Source organism: Emydura macquarii, unplaced genomic scaffold (genome assembly GCF_026122565.2).
Source record: "Emydura macquarii macquarii isolate MOO-44397 ecotype Brisbane River unplaced genomic scaffold, CSIRO-AGI_Emac_v2 contig_2321, whole genome shotgun sequence".
Taxonomy (NCBI): Eukaryota; Metazoa; Chordata; order Testudines; family Chelidae; genus Emydura; species Emydura macquarii.
In genome coordinates this window covers 2,360,191-2,384,314 of record NW_027132458.1, presented here as the reverse complement: position 1 = coordinate 2,384,314, position 24,124 = coordinate 2,360,191, and the positions used below count along the sequence as shown (strand labels likewise).

General features: G+C 41.9%; 1 protein-coding gene across 2 annotated transcripts in view; it reads right to left on the bottom strand.

Moving 5' to 3' along the window:
* Nucleotides 1-23,782, bottom strand: part of PDCD6IP (programmed cell death 6 interacting protein) — a 52,256-nt gene extending 28,474 nt beyond the window's left edge. For both annotated transcript variants that reach the window (XM_067560908.1, XM_067560909.1), the window contains exons 1-6: nucleotides 23,437-23,782; nucleotides 11,219-11,273; nucleotides 8,406-8,475; nucleotides 5,849-5,976; nucleotides 3,780-3,933; nucleotides 2,088-2,188 (exon numbers count right to left, since the gene is read on the bottom strand). In XM_067560908.1, the coding sequence (XP_067417009.1) occupies nucleotides 2,088-2,188; nucleotides 3,780-3,933; nucleotides 5,849-5,976; nucleotides 8,406-8,475; nucleotides 11,219-11,273; nucleotides 23,437-23,642 (714 nt within the window). In that variant the 5' untranslated portion in view covers nucleotides 23,643-23,782. The remainder of the gene's footprint in view (nucleotides 1-2,087; nucleotides 2,189-3,779; nucleotides 3,934-5,848; nucleotides 5,977-8,405; nucleotides 8,476-11,218; nucleotides 11,274-23,436) is intronic.
* Nucleotides 23,783-24,124: the final 342 nt, after the last annotated feature.

Genomic DNA, 24,124 nt, shown 5'->3' with positions numbered 1-24,124 from the left:
CATGTGTGTAGCTAAGGGCCAGTTCTAAAAATAAGGGGGTTGAAGAGGAAGATAATATAATTGGAATTCCATGAACAGAGAAAATCCAGTTCTCTCACAAAGTTGTCCTGGCTCTGCAGGACTGATGTTAATTTCAGGAAATAGGAAGATGTGACTATTTAAATTTGTAATCATATATGACTAAGTACAGTATAACTAGAACAGGGAATGGATCAGCCTATGTTTTGTTTTTTAAACCACATTAATTCTCAGTACAGACATGTGCTCTTCTCACTGAGTCATTAGTCAATCAACCCTCAACCCAGGTGTTAGGGAACACTGCATTGCTGGAGGAATCATTTTTCAGATAAGCGTTTTTTTCAATTACTTTCAGTAGACTATGATGTAGTTTTGCTACATCTAATAAATACAGTTAAACAATTACTACTTTTCACCCTAGATGTGGCTCACTTTAATGGTGGGTATTGCAATTTTATGTATAAAGGACAAACAGTGGTATTTTTTATTCCAATGCCACTTTTCTGAAGTAAGTTAAGTAGCTAAGGTGTAATTGAAGCCAAAAATCGGCCCAACTGTCATATTCCAAGGCATTTTACAAACTAAATAGATGTAAAATCATCCCTGGAAAACAACCGTGTAAAAATCATAGTAAGTTTGTCAATGGAGTACTTACGTCTCAGTCATCTCTGCTTAATTTAACTAGGATTTAGTATTTTTACTTCTGTAAGCATTACCAAATACAAGCATGGTACAGGAAGATGGATTCTATTCTGGCTCATACTGCAACAAACATGTTAAATAACGGCCACATTTCAGGGGGAAAGGAGGGAAGCACAATTCTGTATCGCAGAAGCATTATTGTTGGTAGTATGCAAGCCAGAAACATATTCTTTGTTAACTTAGATTCCAGGCTGAGTTTGAAAGGCTAGCAATTAGGCAAATATTTTCTTCCCCACTTGTATATTTAGAGCAGTTGAGTCAAATGTGCTTTTTATAGCCAAGTTTTCTGTAAGCTCTAAATGTTACTAACAGGGGTGGCTTGCCCCATGTACTGTAGTGCCTGGGGCTAAAACATCTCTGATATTTTTTAGTTCTTTGTGGTAGCTGTAATGAATCAAAAAACTAAAGGGGATGGAGAAGAGATGCCTTAGTAAATATTTACTAAAATAAACTCAGTTTAAACTAGGATCAGCAGTCTGGTTTGCTAGATAATTTTTTTTTAAAACCCATATTTTCCCCCAATAGTTAGGTTTGATCTTTGCCTGAACTTCAACTAAGGTACCAACTTAATTAAAAAGTTTAAAACAAGCATGTACACAGCTTATGAAATACAGGCACAATTAAAATTTTGGCCTTTATTCACCTAAAAATAAAATAAATGAAAGTTTAACAGATACAAAAATTTATATAACCCCTACAATGATACAAATCCAACCCCAAAAGGTTTCCTCATGTTTCTGTTTCATCCAACTGGTAGCTCAGCTGACCATTCAAACCTGACCTAAAAAAAGTCTTAAGTCTAAAGGATGGGTTTGTTGAAGAAGAAAAAAAAGCCAAAACACTCTGGCTTCCTGAAGTGTATTTTAGTAACAGATAAGTTTGCTATTAGTCTATATGCACTGTGCTCATGCTGTCAAACCTTATAATAAATCAAGATAGCACAATCCTTTAGTTCACAAGACACTCAGAGACCAGAAACCATATAAATCCCTTTAGAAAGTGTTAGTTTAAAAAACGGATTTAGTAATGTGTTAAACAAGGCATCCTTAATACACTGTCACAAGATAATCCAAAATAACAGTTTTAATAGTATTTCAAGAATATACTTTAATGCTAAAGTGATTAGCTATTAATGAAAACTCAAGTGTGCTTCTGACAGCTGACAAAACTTGAACTGCAGGACTGCGGTTTTCTTCTGGATTCTTGTAGTTACTCGAACTCCCAGAGTTTTCCCCATTCCCACCTTACTATAAAAGTGTGATCAGAAAAATGCTTCAGAAACCATTTTAGAGATAATTTATAGAATGTAATATTCTGAACGAGCATTATGTTATTGTATTATATTTTTTCCCTTGAGAATTACTAACCTTGGGCAAAGTGTCCTTATACTGACACTGTTTGAAAGCATCACCATAATAATCTGCAGCTTGATTAGCCAGTTTAGCTATGATGGCATCTTTCATTTTATCTGGAATATAAAAAATATATATATATATCAATACCAACCTTTTCATGAAAAAAAAAAAAGTTACTCACTTGTAACTGGAGCTCAGGATGGACTCTGCACACACTCTCAGGGTGTGGTGACTGTGAAGCTCTGACAATAGAATGCTTCATAGCAGTGTCCACTATGGACAGAAGGGGCCACTGCTAGCAGTATGATTCAGTAGAAATGCTCTGGACCAAGTTTTCAAGACCAGAATATTGTAACAAGTTTAAATCTCACTTTAAAATTTGCTATAACAAGTTGCTAGTTTAAATTCCATTTAGTGCTGTGTTGGAATGGAATGCCACATGGAGATCTTATAATGAAATTTAGCTAGAATGCCTATTTCAACCAATGTTCTATGCAGGGTAGTTACAGCCATGTTGGTCCCAGGATATTAAAAAGACACAAGGTGGATGAGATAATATCTTTTATTGGACCAACTTGTCTCTCTCACCAACTGAAAAGGGTCAAATAAAAGATATTGCCTCACCCACCTTGTCTCTCCATTTGAGCCAAAGCACAGAATACCAAGAATGATCGATTAAATAATGGATGCACCTGGGATATTTTTCAGACGGTTCTTTGTCAAAATCTCCTTTATGTATGAGGTTGCCAACAAACGCTCTACCTACCTACCACTAAAGACAACATCTTAACTGTACAGAAGTGGGAAAGGAATCCCCACCAGTAAACCAGATTTCTCACCAAGAAGGAAAGCCTGACCAACACCTAAAAATTTTGACTGGTCACTGCCTCTGATCAGGAGGAAGATTTTTACATGAACATTTTGGTTCAGAAGTGGGTCAGGAATACAGCTGGGCAAAACTTCCCTGGAAAAACCTTAAATTTCTCTCTCTCTCACACATGCTTGCACACAAAAATACATGTTCTCATGCCCCCAAAACTATTCACCAATTCAGGTCAAATTTGGCAAAGAGACTGTTTTGCAACAGTATTTCATTTTAACTTTTATTTTTGAAATGGCATTTTGTTTTGAAATTTAACTAGGTTTAAAAAAAAAAAAAAAAAAATGTAACACCTAATGATGACCCAAAACGAAAAGCCAAAAAGATTTAGTTTAAAAAAAATTTTTTTTTTTTAAACTCAAAAAAAAAAAAAAAAAACCCAAAACAAACCACCTTTGTTTCAGCAAGAAAAAACCCCAAAAAATTTAGTTTTGGTTTAATCATGCAAAAATATAGGAATGTTATTAAAGAGTGTATTACATAAGCACATCAGTTAAGTGGCAACACAATTTACTGTGCATAAACATGTAAGTATCATGCACCAGATTCAAGGAAAGTTATTTTTGTTAAGAGGTCATCCAACCAGGAAGGAAAGGTTTGTTCAAGTCATCCAACCAAGAAGGAAAGAGCTATGAAATTGACGTAGACAAACATTGACGTTACAAGTCAGTCAGTACAAGAATATGTATCAAAATTTGAGGGAAAATAGATGAAAGATATTTTTGGAAGGCCCACATGATACTAAACTTCATTTCTCAAAATGAAAAACATATGTGGAAGTTATGAAGAGCACTTATGTACATTTGTAAAATGTAAAGTTATACCTCTTGTAGCTTTTAAGAAAAACACCTCTTGGGCTTGAGCCAACATAATAAGACTAAGAGTTCCAACTGTATCTGGAGAGATGTCCACCGTTGGCTCTCTACTCAATGCAGACAAGACTGTGTCTTTAATGTGTTGGAAGGCACCACTAGCAAACTAAACCAAAACCAAAAATGAATATATTATTCTTCATGTATTTCAAATTGACTGTTGCTTATAGAAAAGGTACAGCACAAACCCATGCTCTGAGAAACAAGTTGATTTTTTACAGTTAACAGCAATGTGGAGACCGGAAAAGACAACATCTAGAATATGGCATTTGTAAATCTTGAGATTCCGCCTGTACTAAGATAGCTGAACAAGGATGACTGTGAGGCTATAAACCAAAGCTATAAAGATATAATACATTCAACTAAGTCAAATGAAAAGTTATGATTAATAAGAATTATGTTAAGAGCACTGGCATACTGCCTAAGATAAGGGCTATTAAACCCTAAGCTGCAGGTCATAAGATAAAAGTTTGACGTCATGGTATTATATTCCATAGTTACGGGCATTCTGTGAACATTTATAACTTCCATTGAAGCATCTGGTCCATGGTCAAATGGGATATTGGTCTAGATCAGTGTTTCTCAATTGGGGTTCCGCGGGAACACTGTTAGGGTTTGGGAGCAGCCGTTCTCTACGCCGCTGAAAAAGGGAAGATGTCCTGGATTTTTCAGCGGAGGGTATCGAATATGAGTGTAATTTAATTTATATTTAATTGAGAAATGCTGAGCTAGTTGTTTGTATATAACTTGCTTATTTCGACATTTTTTTTGGCCCCATATGTAAAAATACTGTTAAGAGTTTGGGGGGTTCTACAATTATTTATCAAGTTCAAAAGGGTTCTGTGGCCAAATTTAATTGAGAAACACTGGTCTAGATGGACCACTGGTCTATTCTCATACTGCAATATGAGCTGTGGTACTACAAAAACTTCAAAATCATAGTTTTATTCCTGATACTGATGATTGTACTCAGTTATTCTGTTCCTCCCAAAAAGGGACTGTTCAAACTAAGGATACTGCATAACTGAAGAAACAAATTATGAAAGTCTATTGTTTTGCAGTTATTCTACATTTCAGGGATATCTTATTTTTTTAAATGGGTAGTAAATTGGTATTTTAAGATGCTGGAGATGAACAAGTAGCACTTTTGATAAGATTAATCTACATTTTTCATAGCCCTTGCTTCCCACAGAAATATGATTTTTATGCTCCACCTTAGCTTTTTATCATAATTATCATAATTCACTACCTACAGTTCCAGCACTTTGAAAGTTCATTACTGTGTTACCAAACATTCTAAAGCTGATTCTAGCAGGAAGCAACACTGTGTTTTCGCTGAAGATATCCTTCAATATCACAATCTTCCTTGTTTGACCCAAAACCAGGCAAACAGTCTGTCAAGGAATTCTCTTTCCACAGCCAGCAAACCTAGTATTTTGAAAGAACACTTAAGATATGCCTTTATATTTTCATAACAGTAAAAGCAAGTCCTCAAAAATGCTACAGCAGATTCAAAGTTCTGGATGTGGTGAGGAATTGAACACTGTTGCAATGCCCAGATTTCTTTGGACTCCTAATTTCGGAAAGGGGAGATGTGACTGACTGAAGTTAAATATTTTAAAGAACCATAAGGATATAAACCAATACAGTTCAAGAGCTTCTGCAAACATCTATCTAAGATTCTCATGGAACCTGCAAACACTATTTATTGAACATAACATACCATACTTTAAAAAAGAGTGAGTAAAGATCAGTAGACTAGCTGCTAAGCAGACAACAATGAAAGGCAAGATGTGGGGATGGGGAATGTGGGGATGGGGAAGAGCTGAGGTTAAAATAGAAGATGTCTATATGGGGAGTTCTGAGTTTGGCCAATTAGAGATTCAATGTGCAGTCAAAGGGCAACAGTTTTAAGATTTTTCAGTAATGGAAGGTTAAAATATATTTTTCTGAACTGGGAATTTTCAATTTTATGAATTAATAGTTTCAGTGTTTTAGTCAGTATAAAGAAACTTTCATACCTGATAATGTTTAGCAGCAGTTTTCAATCCTTCATCATTATCCAGATTCTGCTCTGATGCAATCTGACTTGCTAATGCTCCACAGTTGAACAAAACGCAGGTCTTCTCATATCCCAAACTTGCCAGAGCTGAAACCAAAAAAGCCATAGTGAGCATACTGTATGGAAAATAAGCTTCAGAACTGGAAGACAGGAAGGCAAACATTTACAGAAGGTAAGTACTTGCTGAATTTGGAGACCACAAGTAATTTCAAACAAGCTAAGGAAGCAATTGTATGGAACTTTTAACACCCAAATCACTCTGGTCCTGCATGTTTGTGAGCTAAAGAGAACTGCATCAAAGAAAGAAGAGTCCTTGTTTATCCAGAGTAGGCTGAATCTTACAATGTTTTCTAATACAGCATTTCCCAAACTTTTGCCCACATTAGGAAAATGAAGTCACAAATCTTCAGTTCCACCATGTATTATTGTTGAAGGCCCATAAAGTGAGCAGTAGCTAAAGAATAGATTGTGTAGCTATGCATGATTCTTCCTCTTTCTTTCATGCTTTAAACAATCAATGATAAAGTTAATGATTAACATTTAAACTATCATCACTGACTATTAAATTAGCACCTACTGAAATGAATGGAGCATTTCAGACCTGAGAGCTATTGTTTCAGGATCTCTGCAAACTCTGGCAGATCTCTCGCCATCAGTTACACTGGCTTCACGTTTTCAAGGCTCTCTCTGCAACCATAATAGCTAGTCTTTGGGTACGTCTACACTGCAGCTGGGAGATGTGATTCTCAGCACAGAGACTCACTCACATTAGCTTTACTCAAGCTAGTGTGCTAAAAATGGCAGCATGGACATTGCAGCACAGGCAGAGGCTTGGGCTGGCCACCTGAGTTTGGACCCAGGGGGTTGGGTGGGCTTGGACTTGGGTAGCCAACCTGAGATGCTACCTGTTCCATAATATCCACGCTCTTTTTTAGTGCATTAGCTTGAGCGAAGTTAGCACGAGGGACACCACCATGCCCCAGATGTCCCTAACCTCCAACTGTCAGTAGCTGGGACTGGATGACAGGGGATGAATCACTCACAATTGCCTTGTTCTGTTCATTTCCTCTGAAGCATCTGGCCCTGGCCACCGTCAGAGACAAGTTACTGGGCTAGACAGATGATTGGTCTTGCCCAGTATGGCTATTCTTATGAGTGTCTATCTGAGTTGGGTATTGCATCTCACAGCTGCAGTGTAGACAAACCCTTTACGAAATTAAACCTTCACTCTGGAGAACTGAGAGGCCTGTCCAACCCCAACAGTGCTTCACAGCCCAAGAGGATGCACCTATCCCACACACTGGGAAACATTCGGTTCTGAATATCAAGCGGCCAAGCCTATTAATAGCCTTGAAGAAGTTATTAGTCATATTCAGCTGCCATGAAATGGGATATGGTAAACCCTGGTGCTGAAGTGCTTCCCCCACACTTGCACTGCACTCTTCTCTGGCCCGGACAAGACTTTCCCTGCCCCACACAGTAGAGCACTTTGTAGGAAATAAACTGGGGCAAGGAGGAGGAGAGGCAGGAAAAGGGACAGAGGTCCAACCTGATAAGGTTAGGACAGACAAAGAAGCTGCAGGAGAGAGTAAATTTTTCCTTCCTTCCCCTCCCTGACTTTCTAGTAGTGAGCCAGGCATTCTAATGTTTCCTCTCCATCAAGTGGTGAAAGTATGGCCCACGAAGATATTCCGCCAGTACTGTAATAAATGCATCTGTAGGCCTTCAGTAAGAAAACAAAAGTAATGTACTGGGAAAGAGAAGAAGTCAGCCTTATTTATCCAGCTGACCACAGTGATTACACGTATTGCCAAGCGGAATGTGGGACATTCCTGTATTTTATAAAAAAAAAAAAAAAAACATGTGACCTGGTTTCCCCACTCACTTCTGCATTATGACCTACTCAGACTAAAAGGTTTAAATTCTTCTCTAGGACAAGGGGATAAGAGATGGGTGTTGGTCCATTCTTACCAAACCAAATACACACACATGACGATCAAGAACTGTCAACATATTGAACTACCTTTAAGAGAACGTGGAAGACCAAATTTCAGACAATTTTCAACGACTACCTGTCTTGGTCAGCAGAACACATGAAAACATCATGACTATAGCTTGAAATAAGAACTGACGCGTCAGGAGCTGCAATAAGAATTTTGACACCCAGTGCAGACACACAATATTGAACATTGGGGGCCAGAGAGAAATGTAGTGCTGCCAACATCGTAATGTGTGTACACTTTGCTTTTTCATTCTAGGCAAAAGACCCTGAAAATACTGTATTCCAATTGATTAACAAAAGTTCCCTTGTTTTGAAAAGGCTGTCCAGTGCCACTACAAACACCTGCTGGTTGCATAGCTCTAAACAGGATAAAAACTGCAAGAGGAGTTCAAGTGTCCAGATTCACTGAAACAGCCACAGTGAGAAATGGTAATACTGAAAACCAGATCAATATACTTTCAATATTCAGTATTACAAGAATTACTTGCATTTTATTTTTATTAGACTTACATACCAAGTTTGACAGATCCTCCAAAAAGCGACCCTTTATCAAAGGCATCTTTCCATGTAAAGGTCACACAGATCTGAAAGAAGGGAAGGAGAAATAGTCTACTGTAAGGCTCTGCATTTAATTTAGAAAGATTTATCTTAAAAAGATATCCAATACATAGTTTTATCCATTTTATTCTAATTAAAACATTACAGTGTTTAAGTAATGTTACAAAAATCCTATGAACCTCAAGAAGACACTTATAGCTTCACTTATAAGTTTACCTATTCAACTTTCTATCTGAGCTTAGCCAAAATTTCTTCAATAAGGAAGATTCACAGAACCTCACAACAGGTCTTTAATGCTCACATTTTGGAAGCAGAATTATACCTGCGAATGAGAGGCCAGAACCTCCTTCCACTGAAAGAAAGCCAGTTTGAGAAGTTTCCAAAGCTAAAAGGAAACCATTAACCATTCTCCAAAGTGAAGTGTACTGGCTTTTTTTTTTTTTTTTTTTTTTTTTTTTTTTTTTTTTGGGGGGGGGGGAAGAGGAGGAGGAGGAAGAAGAAGAAAGGGAACTGTGATGGAGATGCTCTATAGTAATTTATAAACATCATATCTTGCCTGGATTATTGTGCTGCTTACTGCATGCATATACTGTTCAATATCAGGATTGTTAGGAAATGCACCCAAGTAGTCATGTGTATGTGTGGATCCTGATATACATTTCCCAGCAAATACCTGAGACAATACAAGAGACATTTACTTCGAATTTCCACCTCTGAAACTCTGCTGCACTCAAAACTATTTTTGAGAAGCAGATCCAAGCTGAAGGAAAGGAAGACAAAAACTATTGGACTTGAAAAGGACATGGGCAGGGGGACAGCAGGAGAGTTAGAAGACAGATGCAGAAACCCAGAAGTTCGGGGTCTGGGGCAAAACAGGCCTGCCTGGGGTCTAAGTGTAAGAGACCCTTTTGTTGTTTTAATAATCTTTTTCTCCTCTGTTAAGGCTTTGTTCCTACTGTTAAGAACAAATAATACTTTGTTATAGGAAGGCTACTGGGATCCCTAATCACTGCTGGTCACAGACTCCCACAGGGAAGAACCACTGGTATCTGAATCCCGTTGGACCTGCCAGGAAAGAACAGTCAGTACACCGGGCCTATATCCCAGGACAGGGGTCGGCAACCTTTTGGAAGGGGGGGTACCAACTCTTCACCCAGCCCCTCTCCCATGTGTTGTGGGCCCAGTGCCCTGACCAGGGTGTGGCAGCAGCAGGGGGGAAATGGGGGAGGGAGAGGGGGAGAGGAAGAGGGCTAGGATCCGGTTTCCTGCTCTCTCCCTCCACCGCAGCAGTGGCATACCTGGGGGGGAGGTGGGGGGGAAGCACTGCTGGGCCCTCTTGTGAGGAGCCAGCCCCCGCTGACATCCCTGGCCGCCACCCCTCTCCCACATGGGCCCAGCGGTGCCCTGGCCAGGGGAAGAGGGGAGTGGCCGCCACACAGCTCCTGGCCAGGGCCAGTGGCATGCTGACCTGGCCCCTCAGCCTCCTGTCCTCCCCCGGGTCATCATCTGCCATATGGAGAGGGGTGGAATTGGAGGGGGGGGGAGCGGCCGTCACATGGCCCTGCTTTGGGGCTGGGAGCGGCACAGCATGCTTTTCAATGGGCACACGTGCCACAGATTGTCGACCTCTGTCCTAGGACCTGGTCTGAAAACGGAAGAAACATGGGATTCCATCCCATAAAAGGTAAAGGTATGAAGCCTCAGTCCTAATGAAGGTGCATAATCAGGGAGACCAGAGAAGGGGTCAGAAGTGCAGCCATCCCTGTAACCATGACAAGAATTATTAATATGTCTGAGAATTTTCCACTCTGAGTATTGCTAGCAGAAAAGGCTGCCTACCCTACTTGCTTCTTGCAGAGAAGGTTTGAGGAATTCAACTAAGTTCTTCAATTCTTCAGCTTAGCAAAGTGTGCAGATCACCACAAAAGAATCTATCATAGGGGGCAGTTTCATGCTAGAAGTTGGTGCAACTATATACAAAAATATATTCACCTCTGGGTTCTCATCCATTGCTTCCAATTATTTCCCTTTAACTAAGCCATCCTACCTTGGAGCACCCTTCAATCAAAGGATGCTTCTGCTGAAGTCTGTATATCAAATTTTGAATGTTTAAAAAGAGGACTAAGTTGCTGCCCTTGTAAGAAGTATGTCGGTCTTATCTGCCAAGGACATCACAGTCTGAAGGGAGCATGCCTTGAAAGAAGCAGAAATGGCAACTTCTGCTGTATAGGCACTGGTGCAGTCAACTTGAAATGGAGGACTGATGTCTTCTCATACCTTAAAGACTGATATTGAACAAAGAACTAAAAGATCTACATTACCTCTTCGCTCATAAAGAGAACATTTGCAGCGCTTATTAAAAAAATCAGGCTTATTTAAAATAGTGTATACTAGCAAATAAGAAAGGAACCCGATAGCTGAATAAGTGCCACGGTCCTGATAGACCAGATCACAGTGACCTCCAGACAAAAAAAATCACATCTTTTCTGAGCCTGCATTTTGGCATCTATAAAACGAGGGTAATGATAGTTACCAGAGGTGAAATCTAAAAATTTCAGGATTAAATATGTCGACAGCCACATGTAAGTAGAGAGAGAATGGAGCTATAAGAGATAAATGTCTTTCCTGGGAGAAGCACTGGATTAGACATAGGCCTAAAAGAAGAAGTAGTAGTAGTAACAGTAGAAGAAATAATTTAAAAAGACATCCTAGTTTCCATTGTCCTGATATAGTATATGTGAAGCCAATGCAGGTCTTTTATACCCTTACCTGATTTTCAGAAAATGGAAATTTTGGCTCTATGGAACACAGCTGATCGTAGTATCTAGAGCAACAGACAAAAGAACTGAGGTAAATACAAGATTAAGAGTTAAGTCAGCTTTGTTTACATTGAGGAAGAAGGGAGGGTTACCCTCTATAGATAAATCATGGGACTCCCCACACTAATCATGCAATATCCTGGGCAGGGTAACTAGAACATGCCATGTGCCTCCTGGATGGATGGAAGGCAAGGGATACAGAGAACAATATGTTTCTCCCATCCCATTTCCCACATGTGATAGGAGGAAGAAAGAGATCCTTATGCAAAGGGTCCCCTGTATGAACCCATGGCAGACAGGTAAACAAACCTGCCCTTGACATTCACCATCATGAGATGTTATTTAAAAAAAATCAGGAAACTAACAACATTTGCTAACCATCTCTTTACTCATTCAACTTGTACATTATCGCTCTCCCCCCATCATTTGTCTATTTCGACTGCAAGCTCTTTGGTCACTATGTATTGCCCAGCACATTGGTTTTCAACCTATGGTCCGTGAATCCCTGGAGGTCTGCAGACTATGTCTAAGATTTCCAAAGGGGTCCCATTCTCTGCTGGTCCCCAGAACTACTGTAATAAAAATAAACTAGAGGGTTGAAATCATTGCTTCCATATGCAGAGCTCATTAGGAGCACTTGGTGTGCTCAGCTAACCTCCAGTCACCCCCACAAGCTCCCTCTGTGCCACACTCCCATTCTCCTCTTCAGGGACTCCAGCCCCTTCCCTCATGCCAAGGCCTGTGTGTCCCTCTCTTTTTTCTTCCCCTATAATGTATACATCTTTCCCCTAACCTGGAAGAGAGAAGCCCTCTTTCCCCCTCCCTTCCCGAGCAGGGCTTCGTGAGGCAGTGCATTAGGCCTGATCTACACTTACTGGCAAATTCGGCAGCCGTCAATGGGAGTAACGCAAGCTGCGCCAACAGGAAATGCATACCTGTCGACACAGCGCTACTCTTCTTTTGGAAGGGGTTTTATTAGATCGACTACTGGATTGATTGAGCGGGTCTTTACTTCCACTCAATCGAACCAGATAAATTTGCCGCCGTCAGTGTAGACAAAGCCTTAGAAAAGGAGAAGAAATAAAGCCTCCTTTATTCTTCTCCTCCTCTCCCTCTGCTAGCTAAGCATCCACCCCACAACTATGCAAGCCTCTTTTCCGCTTCTCTCAATTTTCACCAAAATGGACAGGGTTCTGCCCACTGATGCCTAGAATACTCCCTGAAGGAACTAATTTGATACAGTGTTCAGACCTTATGTTACATGCAACGAACAAATATCATTACCTTACCCAATAAATACTGGATCAAGTATGGGACTGGCTATATTTACTGAACTAAAGCAAGGAAGACAATTCTAAAATGAGGGACCAACAACTATAAGAGACTATATTTTATGATTAGGACCCTACCAAATTCACAGTCCATTTTGGTAAATTTCATGGTCATAGGATTTTTAAAATCTTGAATTTCATGGTTTCAGATATTTAAACCTGAAGTTTCAGTGTTGTAACTCTGGTGGGTTCTGACCCAAGAGAGGGTCATAGGGAAGTCGCAAGGCTATTGTGGGAAGGGGGGCGGGGTTCAAGGTATTGCCACCATTCTGTGCCGTGGAGCTTCTTGAAGCCCAGGGGAGGTTTCTAGATGGGGGGGAGGGGGGGGGGAGGAGAGGATATGACCTGGCCCCATGCTGGGGAAGTAGTAGTCCCATTCATCCCCAGCCTGACCAGAGCTAGCAGCTGGAGACTGGCACATAATAGGAGCCCCTAGCCGGGGCACCCCTAGCCCTGCTCTTCCCTGGCTCCGGGCCTAGCACTTAGGGATTAAAGTGAATTTGGGCTGGCTGGGGGAGGGAGGGTATGAGCATGGCACCTTGGGCAGTCGTCCACCTGTAAGTCCAAACCAGCTTCCCCCTAAGAGCAGCAAACCGTCCCCCCCCCCCCACCACCACCACTATGCTACCCTTGCTTCTGTGCTGCAGATAGCAGCTGCCTTCAGAGCTGGGTGCCCATCCAGCTCAGAAGGCAGAGCAGAAGTAAGAGTGGCAATACTGTCCCCTATTATAGCTATATTTCACAGGGGAGACCAGATTTCTCAGTCCGTGACACGTTTTTCATAGCCATGAATTTGATACGGCCCTATTCACAATCCATGAGTTCTAGAAACATACTTTACACAAGTGGAAAGCTTAGAAGTTAGCATTTTTTTCCATTATCTCACTCTTGGTAGGTCCCAAACTTAAAATCTGGTCACTTAGATCGATGGCTTCCTTCTTTTCCTCAATAGCATCTACATTCTAATAGGAATTTAACAGCCTCTCTCTCAAAGTGCTGGTTAGAGATTAATGGTGTATACCAATGTTTCTCAATTGGTGTCCCATGGAACCCTGGGGTTCCGCGAGATGAATTTCAGGGTTCCACGAAAAATTGAAACCGTGCCACCAAAAGCTGCTGAAATCGCGCCGCCGAAAACGGCCGATACCGCGCGCCGCCGAAAACGGCCGATACCGCGCGCCGCCGAAAACGGCCGATACCGCGCGCCGCCGAAAAGGGGAAGATGTCCCGGATTTTTCAGCAGAGGGTATCGCATGGCTCTGCAGAAGTTAAAAAGGGTTCTGCGGCCAAATTTAATTGAGAAACACTGGTGTATACCATTTGAAAAATGGCCTTCTAAGCAGATAGATGACAAAGCAGTTTATTTCTAGCATTTCAAGATAGCAGCTACTAAAAACATCTTTAAGTCTAAGTAGTTAGAGAGTGCGTGGTGTGGAGGGAGAAGGGGAGAAGATAAAAACACTTCTCTTATTGCTAGGTTAAGGTTCCAAAAAAAAAAAAAAAAAAAAAATCACAGCCAGCTGAAGTACTTGCTTCCTGTTCACGTCTAGGTGCAAATCAATGTTTGCAATTAACTTCTATCCTTTCCGCAGAACATAGGCCTGGTCTACACACAAAAATTGGAGTAACCTAGCTACATTGCTTGGCACTGTGAAATAATTTGCACTATCAGCAGAGTAATTAAGTCAGCCTAATGCCAACTGTAGACTCAACTTGGGTGACAGAAGAATTCTTGTATCGACCTAGCTATCGGAGGTGGATTACCTAGACAGATGGAAAAATCCCTTCCATTGACATAGGAAGCATCTACATTATAGCAGCACAGCTGCAGCACGGTAGCTGTGCCATTGTATTGCAGACATCCCCTACATAACCTTATTTTTAAGTCCCTAAATGGTCTACAATCTGGCAGCTAAAGTCACCTGGGCAACGCTCACCATTTTGCCACCCTCAAATACTCTGGGAATGGCTGTAGTAGAACTCTCACTTTATGACCCTTACACCTTTTGAAATTCCACACATATACCCCTCTTCATGGGATCCGAAAGCCTAAACCTAGTGTCACGCTGGCTAGATTGGGGGAGGAGCATTTATGATATTGTTTGACATCAGTATGTCAAAATCATAATTCATGTGAAATATGGCATGTCAGGTACTGTCAGAAAGGTTATAATGTGCTAAGTAAGATGATAATGTTTATGTTCATGTGTTGTATGTGTAATGACAGCTATGGATATGTTTGAGACATCTGTATTTTAAAATTGTGCTGTCTGGGACACACCCCAGACAGGATGGCTGCAAAACAATAGCCTGCTTAATGGCCCATTAAGACATTCCCACGTGCCAGGAGCCCAGGGGGAGAAGCCAGGGATATACCTGATAAGTCACCAGGGCTTGCTCATGTGACTCTGGACTCCCATTTTGGTTCCTGTGAAATTCCACAAGCAGCATGGCAAGAGTCAGAGGATATATAAGGTAGAGGCCTCGGAATCCATTTTGTCTTCAGCCTGTTCAGCTTCAACTACTTATCTACCTCTGGATCAATTCATGTGCAACTGAAATGAAGCTATGAAACAAAGGACTGAGGCCATCCAGGTAGTGAATGTATACCAGACAAGACTGCTAACTCCACAATTCTTCTAGAAACCTGATGTATATGGACTTTCCAATCATTTGTATGTATCTGATTGCTTTAATCCTTTAACATTTTTCTTATTGTTTATTCCTTTCTTTTTATAATAAACCTTTAGTTTCAGCTACTAAAGGATTGGCTGGCAGCGTGGTATTTTGGGTAAGATCCAAACTTATATTGATCTGGTACTGTGGCTGACCCTTTGGGGTCAGGGGGAACCTTTTTTAGTAAAGAGCATAGAGTTTAAATAACTGGTCTCTTCACTGGACCTCATGGCTGATTGTTGGCGGAGACTGAAATGCAAAAAGGGGGCTGTGTATATTTGTATTTTGAGCTTCTTGATAACCAGTGTGGGAAATCAGAAGCACTGTTTGTAGCTGGTTGGGAAGCCTGACTTCAAGTGTCACCCACCAGCGCTGGGAGAATCTGCTCTCCTTTTACAGCCTGCCCTGACCTTGGCATTTTCAGGTGGCTGCCCTAGGCACAGAAGGGTCACACCTAGTAAACTACAGAGCAGAGTGTGATGTGAATTTGTTTAATTTAGTTTCCGTCTGATACCATTTTGTAGGGAAACAAACAGATTTATTTTCCTACCAGGAAAATCAATCAAGTTATACTAAAAAGGGACACCATTAACTTGATTTTTTTTTTAAATTACTAACAAGGAAATTCCAGTTTGATGGAAATAGTTTTATGTCCTTTTCTTTTTAAATCCCTATTAATAAAATAAAACTCTTTTTGCTTCCATGATGATGTTTATAAACATCTTTTCAAGCAAACAGTGAATGCTGCATAGTAAACACAGTATGATTATTGACAGAGCACTGTCAAAATACACAAAATCAACTGAAAAACTAGGTTCTGCAGCTGTAATAATCTCAGGTGTTACCAAAGTAGACAACATTCTCAGACAAATGAGACTCATCCAAGGTTGCTGGTCCCTGTGAGCTGAGGCCCAGGCTACCCTGCAAAGCTAATTTAAGGGGAATGGGCCTATCTAGGCAGTTAATTGAACACCACCTGAGCCTGTTAAAAAGCCATCAAGGCTCAGCCAGAGGGAGGTGCTTGTGTCACATATTGCAATGCCATGCAATATCTTTCACTGTGTATTCGTGAAAGTACAGACATTTAACATCAAGAAGTATTTCTAATTTATTCTAACTTTAGTCTCTTGCTTTCTTTCAAATGAGACATTCAGGCTTGGTTTACGCACAAAGTTGCACCAGTTTAACTAAAGGTGAGATATTAAACCAGTTCATTTAAAAGAGTGTAACTTTGTGCTGGCAATCATATTGGCCAGGTTATGCCCATTGTTATTTTTCTTTTACCTACTGAGTTTCTTCCACAAAGTTATGAACTTCTTAGGAAGTTTTGGTTAGGCGGTTATGCTGAAGATTATTTCAGTCAATTTATTTAAATTCTCGCCTCACCCCTTTTGTTCCCTATAGAGATATTTTTATGTAATGCAACATAGTAAATTAATTCCCTCCCAGAAAAATATTTAGTCTTATGCCAATCAAAATCCACCAGTAAAATCAAGTTGTTTTAGTGCATTCCACCATCACCCTGACCTAGCATATGCCAATGTACACTTAATTCAGATTAAATATGTTAATCTTATTAAATGGCTTTTCAAAGTTAGGTGTCCTTAAATGTCCACTGTTTTGTAGAGAGGCTCTTCATTTTATGTATGCCTAATAAAACACACCAGAATATAAAGTGAAAAATTTCAGGTGCATTCTTCCCTAAATGGAATTCCATGCCTCCATGTTAGCATTAGTGAAAGCTAATCCCATTAAGGTGAAAATAGATCCGATAATTTTCTGTGAATTCAAATTATCCACCCAATGGTACTTTCCTCTAAATTACTACCAAAGATAAATAGTGTAATATGTTTCTATTTTTAAACTTCAAGTTCTATTCAATAATTGTCTAAACAAATTCCTTCAGCCCAGAATGTATTTAAAATCTAAGTTTGTTTAAAAGTAAACATTATAAGCTCTTAACTACACAAAAGCATAAAGCAGAAAAACTGAAACCTGACAGTTATCCGAAGCTGGAAAATAAATACTTAGAGGAAATAAAAAGAATAAACTGTGAGCCAGAAACTCAATCACATGCTGAAGAAAAAGGGAGGATGTAAAGAAAAGTGAATTTCAAAATTTAAAGCATAACTCTTTTCTACAAAGCCATGATGGAAAGGACAGAAATAGCTAGGGCCTGGTCTACACTAGAGAGTTTTGTTGACAGAAGTCAGCTTTTGTTGACAAAACAGTGCTGGTATACATACTGCAATCATACTGCCAACAAAACTGCCCTGTTTGTTCGATAAAATAAAACCACCTCAACGAGAGGTGTAGGGCTTTTGTCAACACAGCTAGGGTGACAGTGTCAGTGTAGACACTAAGTCCCCTTACTGCAGTGGAGGAGCTGTCATTCTTGTGAAACTGAATGAAAGCTGGGGCGACTGGCTCCCACCCCCCAGCTGAGAGTGGGGCGAGAAGTCCAGGCTGCTATAAGCCCAGGCTCCTGGCTGCAAGTTGGGACCTGGCAAGTTGTGGGCTGCTGCAATCCTGCTCCCAGCTCCGAGTAGGGACACAGGCTACCGCCTGGCTCCCACCTGGGACCAGGGAAGGGAGAAGTCCCCATGTGATTGCTCCCGGCTGGGAGTAGGGGGACAGCCCACAGGGAGCCGAGAGATGGGACCAATCCAAGGAAGCAGTGTGGGCATCAGCCACCGCTGTAATTATAGCCAAGGTTTCAATTAGAGTCTACATACATTTACATTTGACTTGAAGTATTGATTATGCATAAAAACCCACAAATTATATCCCTCTCCCAAAAAATTAACATTTTTTAAAACTCTGGAAATATCAAGCTGCTGCTTTCCTCTTTTTGGAGAAGGCCTGGAATGACACCATCATAGGCTGCAGCCTGAATAATTCTTAGCACTTAGTTTAATAGAAGAAGGGGGTGCTTAGTTTAAAACTTTCTTGTTACATCCAAAAGCCTGTAATTAGGAAACTCATAGTAAGACTGAACATCCCTGTAATTAAGGGCTCAGAGAGTTATAGTACAAGTTTCATATTGATACCAACATCCTAGCCTTCTAGCAAGAGAAGGAAGTCAGGACCTGACAATTTTAATATATTAAAAAGTGTATTAAGCCATAACTTTACATATCACAGAGAAGTAAAGAGCCCTTTGTGAGGCTGCGTGTTCAGTATACAAGACCAGCACTAGGTCAGCTCTACTTTTGCAGAATGTGGGAAAGCTTCTGTACAGAGCTCACTGCCCTATGTCTCATTTTCAATCAACATTGTAAGAATTAAAAGTACTGAAATTCTTACAAAGCGAACAAGAAAGCTTTGAAGTAGACAGTTTCAGATTGTTTCTCTCTCTGGGGATACAGCAAAATAACATCCTCTAACAGAAGTATTTTAGTTTCATGAGCAAGAGTTAGTAAGCTGTGTATTTTCATGGCCTTTTTGTTAAGCCTATATTTAAGATATCTAGTGAGTGAATTTTTTCCATATAATAAATACAAATGTTACTCAGCACTCAAGAGTGGAATGTTCTGAAACCCTGTTTTCCCTTATGAAGCTTTCAAAATAGGGTGAAATATTCAATAGCTAGTGATGAGGTAAGTTCCCACAGGCTGAAACAGTCTACAGAGTTCAACCAGACATTATGGCCTCTAAAAAAGCCATTTTACTTACATACCCAACCCCACTGTTTGGGAAGGGGTAATATACTATGGCCATGCACACCAAAAAAAAAACCCTACAATAAAGACATTCAGCTCTGCTTCTCGTCTCACTTACTCTACTTACAAACTAACTTTTGTGGGACAAATTTTGGGCACAATGGATGTAGATTTCAATTAATTTATGATCTAGCAAAGAATTAGTACTTGGGGGGGCAAAAAACACTGGGGGAGATCAGTACAAGCATTTACTAGAAGTTACCAAAAATAGCAAAAAAGTTTCCACAAAAAATTGCCAAAAGCGTGTGTTCATTTTAGTCAGAATTTTAACAAATTTCAGTCAGCTCTAGATTTGCTAGGTTGGCTTCATAGATATACAGTTAAACTTCTGAGTATGCAGACAATCCTTTCCTTTCTGATTTAACTGTTTATCCTATAAAAGTGTCATTGGAAAGAATAATTAACATATTTCTCTTTAAGAACTTATTACAAATGTGACCCAATAAGAGCAAGACAGTGCTGTAATTGGAGTAAGTAATCACTGTTACAGAAAACAGAGAGATATTCTTACTAATACACATCACAAATTAGTACAAAACTGGAAACTCCTATCAGGTAGTGCCTTACAAAACAGATTTTGGTCAAGAACAAAGGATTATGTTTCATATAGCAGTACTTCAAGAAGAAAGCAGCAGGCATACTTAAAATAGAACATTTCAAGTTCAGCTGATCCTCCCAGGGACTTCCATGACATGTCCATCATGCATTGCTGAAAGTCCAAAAAAGCACCCCAGACCCAGCTTATCAAACACCTTCCTGGCAAAAGGAATCAAGCCAATCTCTCCAGCACAGTGGTTCTCTATACATAGAGCACACTGTCAAAACACAAAACAAAACTGATCATGCAAGCTCAGGCAGTATCCCTCTTTATCCAGATGTGTGTTTGGAACTAGCAAACATACAGAAGTATGACAGGAAAGGGCTAAAAGCCACACAAACACCATAAAATTGATTATGAAATAAATAATTTATTTCTATTCCCACCCATATATGTTTCATACTCACTAAAATAACACTTGAGTACTGATCTCTCCTTTACTATTTTGTAATGTAAGCCTTATGTTGGTCTAATTCACATTTCAGAGGTCTGTTGCTCATATGGGCCCTTTTACAGTATCTTTCCCTTGTGTAATTAGACAGTATAACTTGCTCTCCTAGCTGTCAAAGCAGCTTATTATTTGGGATATTTCTGAGATCTTAACACAGGAGTTTTGCCCCATTAATGCAGCATTGCCAAAGGACTTCACACTATTCACATAAAATTTAGCAGATTGCAGCCACTCCTTCAATTTAGCAATGCATGTATCTCAAACTACAAGTCCCGGCATGCACTGTCTCATTTGGAATTTAGTAGAGATCACTTAGCACACTGAAGCCTGTAATCAACCCCCGGATGAGTGTTTCCCAAGCAGGAGCACAGGCACAGCCTAATCCAGTGGGGATGAAGAAAGCTGGAACACTTCCCTAGGGAAAAGGAGCAGGCGGGTCCCCACAGCCTCAGGAAGAGCTGGGCACAGAAAAAGCTCACATGTAAGGCGCTGCAAGTTCAGAGCAGCAACGCAACCACCCACGCACAATTCCTTGTCCTCCTATACCACTCACCTACACTGCAAGAGTTCTGGCATAACAGATCCACACACAGATTCCCTTATACCAAGCAGCATATAGACACAGGCTGTTTGAGAAGCAGGGAAGGGGAGCAACAAACACAAGACAAAAAGTTCAGAAGGAAAACAGGCGATAAAATGACAACCCCGCGCAGCTCACCACGCGAGAGGACGCAGGAGAAGGGGGTTACCCGCAAGCCCCAGGGAAGATGCAATAAGGTCAGAAACTAAAACTACCACCTATAGCAACTGGCCAGAGACATGGGGGAAGGCCAATGCAGGCGCGTCCATGGGCTCCACCTCCCCTCACCTGAATGCCCCAAGGCGAGACCTCTCTCAGGCCAGTCTGTGAGATGTCAGCATGAAGTGATGCACCCTCGCATCACAGGCTACCGACAACACAACACTGCCAGGGTGTCACAGCAAGGCATGTGGACAGGGCCCGTGTATAATCTTTTCAGGCCCAGAACAAACTTGTAACACGAGCCCCCTGCCACACACACCACAATCCCTCATTCTATATATACAATCTCATGAGCCATGAAAAGTTTGAATTCTGAAATTACTGTTACAAATTCTACATTTCTGAAAAATGCCCCCATTTGCTATTTTTGTTTAACATAACACCCAGCCTGAGAGTCCTACAAGTTTGCTGACTATTTTGTAACTTTTTGGTCATTATAAAGGGATTATATCCTGTCAATGTCTTGATATTTTTTTATTCTAATGGACCAATGTGACTGCAAACATTTTATAATTAGGCCAATTAACTTTAAAACTTTATTTTTTCTGGTCTTTTTCATCACAAAATCATGAATTAGCCCCCCAAAGCTATAATCTCAAGAGTTCCAAGAAAGTTACCATTGTGTGAGTCACCGATCAGATTATTATCTCCGTGGAATGCTAAACCTCATGAAGCAAGAAATAACGTAACATCCAACAATCTTTCCAATATTTCTTTCCATCTTGTAGCTTCTGCTAATATTTGTTTTTGAATCTCACTGTTCACTCCATGTCCACCTGACAGTGACTTCTGTAATTGCTTCCACTGGCAGTAGCAAGTTTTATGTTCTATGCTCTTTTCACGTTCAGGAAGTTTAGTATATAGTTTACACCATTTTTTCATAATTGGTGAATACCCTTCATTTTTTGTCAGCATACTATGTTGTTTAAGCCTCCCTACAGGAAACAGCCAACATGGAAAACAATACAGTGCTTGGTTGGTAGCACTCCAAACAAGCCAGTCTCTTGGTATCTTTTCACTTTTGTTGAAAGTCTTACATTTGAAAAGAAACTCAGGAAAATTATGCCCATGAACATCTTTTGGCATTAACTTTGCAAGCTTCCTCATTTCTTCAAAAGTCAGGACACCAGATAACAAATTCTATCTATCTGCCAAAAAATTGTTCTATGTTTTCAGGCCATAAGCCTGGATCTTTGAAAAGAGAAGAATTAGATAGTGTAGCACTACTCACTCCTGCTTCTTGTAAACCTTCTGAATGCGGTGGTGCTAATGGTGATACTACCTGATTATCTTCAAGTATTAGATTGAAGTCACATGATGCATATTCTGGCAGCTTTTTTTTTTGTCATTAATTGCCAGTGCCACAGAAACAGTCTCTATATTGGAATCATTTTCATCTTGATTTTGGTTCATCTGCTTCCCTAGTCAGTATACCACCTGACTGCAAAAAGGCCTTGTCTGATTTGAAAAAACTGGAGGATAGATTGGTGTCCTCTAGCTTCTTTTAGTTCCTTTTCTTTTACCACTTTACGTTTCTAGCTGCCTGATATGTATTTATAGCCACCACCAGACATGGCAGCACAGGGTATGTGTGTGACTGTGAGTGAACTAGACACTTATGTATTTCAAACCTGCAAATCCTACCACAAGCAGCAGCAGCACTGGCTCCCACTGTCTTATGGTGCTTTGCTTTGCCTTGCCCCCCCACAGCTGTCCCTCCCTCCTGCCTATGCACAAGGAACTTTGGGACTGGTAGTTCTTGATCTTGATATGATAGACCATGTCACATAGAGGAGCACAAATCTCTCTGTCTCTCAGTCTCAAACTACAAGTCCTAGTTTAACTGAACAAGCACACACTCTCTATTCTACAGAAGGGCCTGGACTGGGCCAGCAGGCCCAGCAACTCACTGTTCCAAATGTTGCTTGAGACTGCTCTGACACTGCTTCTGATTGGCTCCAGCAAATCTCACAAGATCTGGACAACAGATACAGGGAAATAAGTTTCTATAAATAACCTCAGGCATGATCTACAATTTAGCCCCAATCGTTTCCTCATGGTAATGGGGGTTGCAGCCTGGGCCAGGCCCCGATAAAGTGTACCCCCATGGAAGGGGGGAGGGGGCGCTGTGCGTGCGGACCCTGCCCTGATGTCACGCAAGAGACGCTGCACCCAGGCAGCAGGCGCTCAGTCATCCTCCCAGGTAAGACGTAAGAAAGACACCACGGCCCCGTGAAAACAGGCCAAAGGGGGAGGGGAGGGGAAGCAGCGAGGCAGAGAAGCCCCGCAGGGGAGGGACCGGGGATGCCCCCACCCCCATCGGGCAGCGCAAAGCCCGGGGCCGCCCCGCCAAGGCTTCCCCTCCCCCCCGCCCATTCTGCCCCTCCCTCGCCCCGCGCCCGCTGCTTGTCCCTTGCGACTCCTGCCCGCGCGCACAACTGCCGCCAGGGGCCGCCGACGGTAACCGCTCTCCAGCCGGCGGGCACACAGCGCCCACCGGACCGGACGGGACGGGACCGGACCGCGGGCTGGCGCCGCTCTCCCGGCTCCCGTCCCGCGGGCCTCGCCCGCCTCCACACCTCACGCACCTCATGAGCGTCTCGAGCGAGCTCTCGTGCTTGTCGAGCGGGCGGCCGACCGCGCTCTTGCGCAGCTTGTTGAGCTCCTCGGCCGCGCGGCAGTGCTCGGCCTGCGCCTCCCCGCCCGGGTACGTCTGCTGGATGAACTTGCAGAGCGGCTTGGCCAGGTCCACATCGGAGGCCTTCTTCGACTGCACCGAGATAAAGGTCGCCATGTTTCCTCCCCACCCCCTCCTGCCTGCGCTTGGTGGGTCCGTCCGCCGCTACAGAGCTGCCCGCGCGCCCACCGTCCACCACCCGTCGCTGCACTTCCGGGATCTGTGCGCAAACTCTCTGAGGAACCTCAGGCGCACGTCAGTCACGCGCCTTCTCTCTCCCGAACCCCACCCCATTCCCTCCTAGCCCCGCCCCTGAGCGTCATCTACTTCCCCTCCTCCCTAACCCCGCCCCTGCCCCTTCGCTCCTTCTCCATAAGCCCGCTACGGCGCGTCATCTTCCAGCTCCCTCCTTAGCCCCGCCCCTACGCGTCCCCCCACCCCCTTCCTAGGCCTGCCTCTCTTTGGCCCTGCCGTGCCACCTGTCTGCCCGCCCCTTCCCATGCGGCGCTGGGTGCCGCCCTGTGAGTGACGTTTCCCTTGCGCCCACCCCGCCCCTGGTCTTGTTATCAGTATCCAGCCAGGCGCTAAGGGCGGAGCGG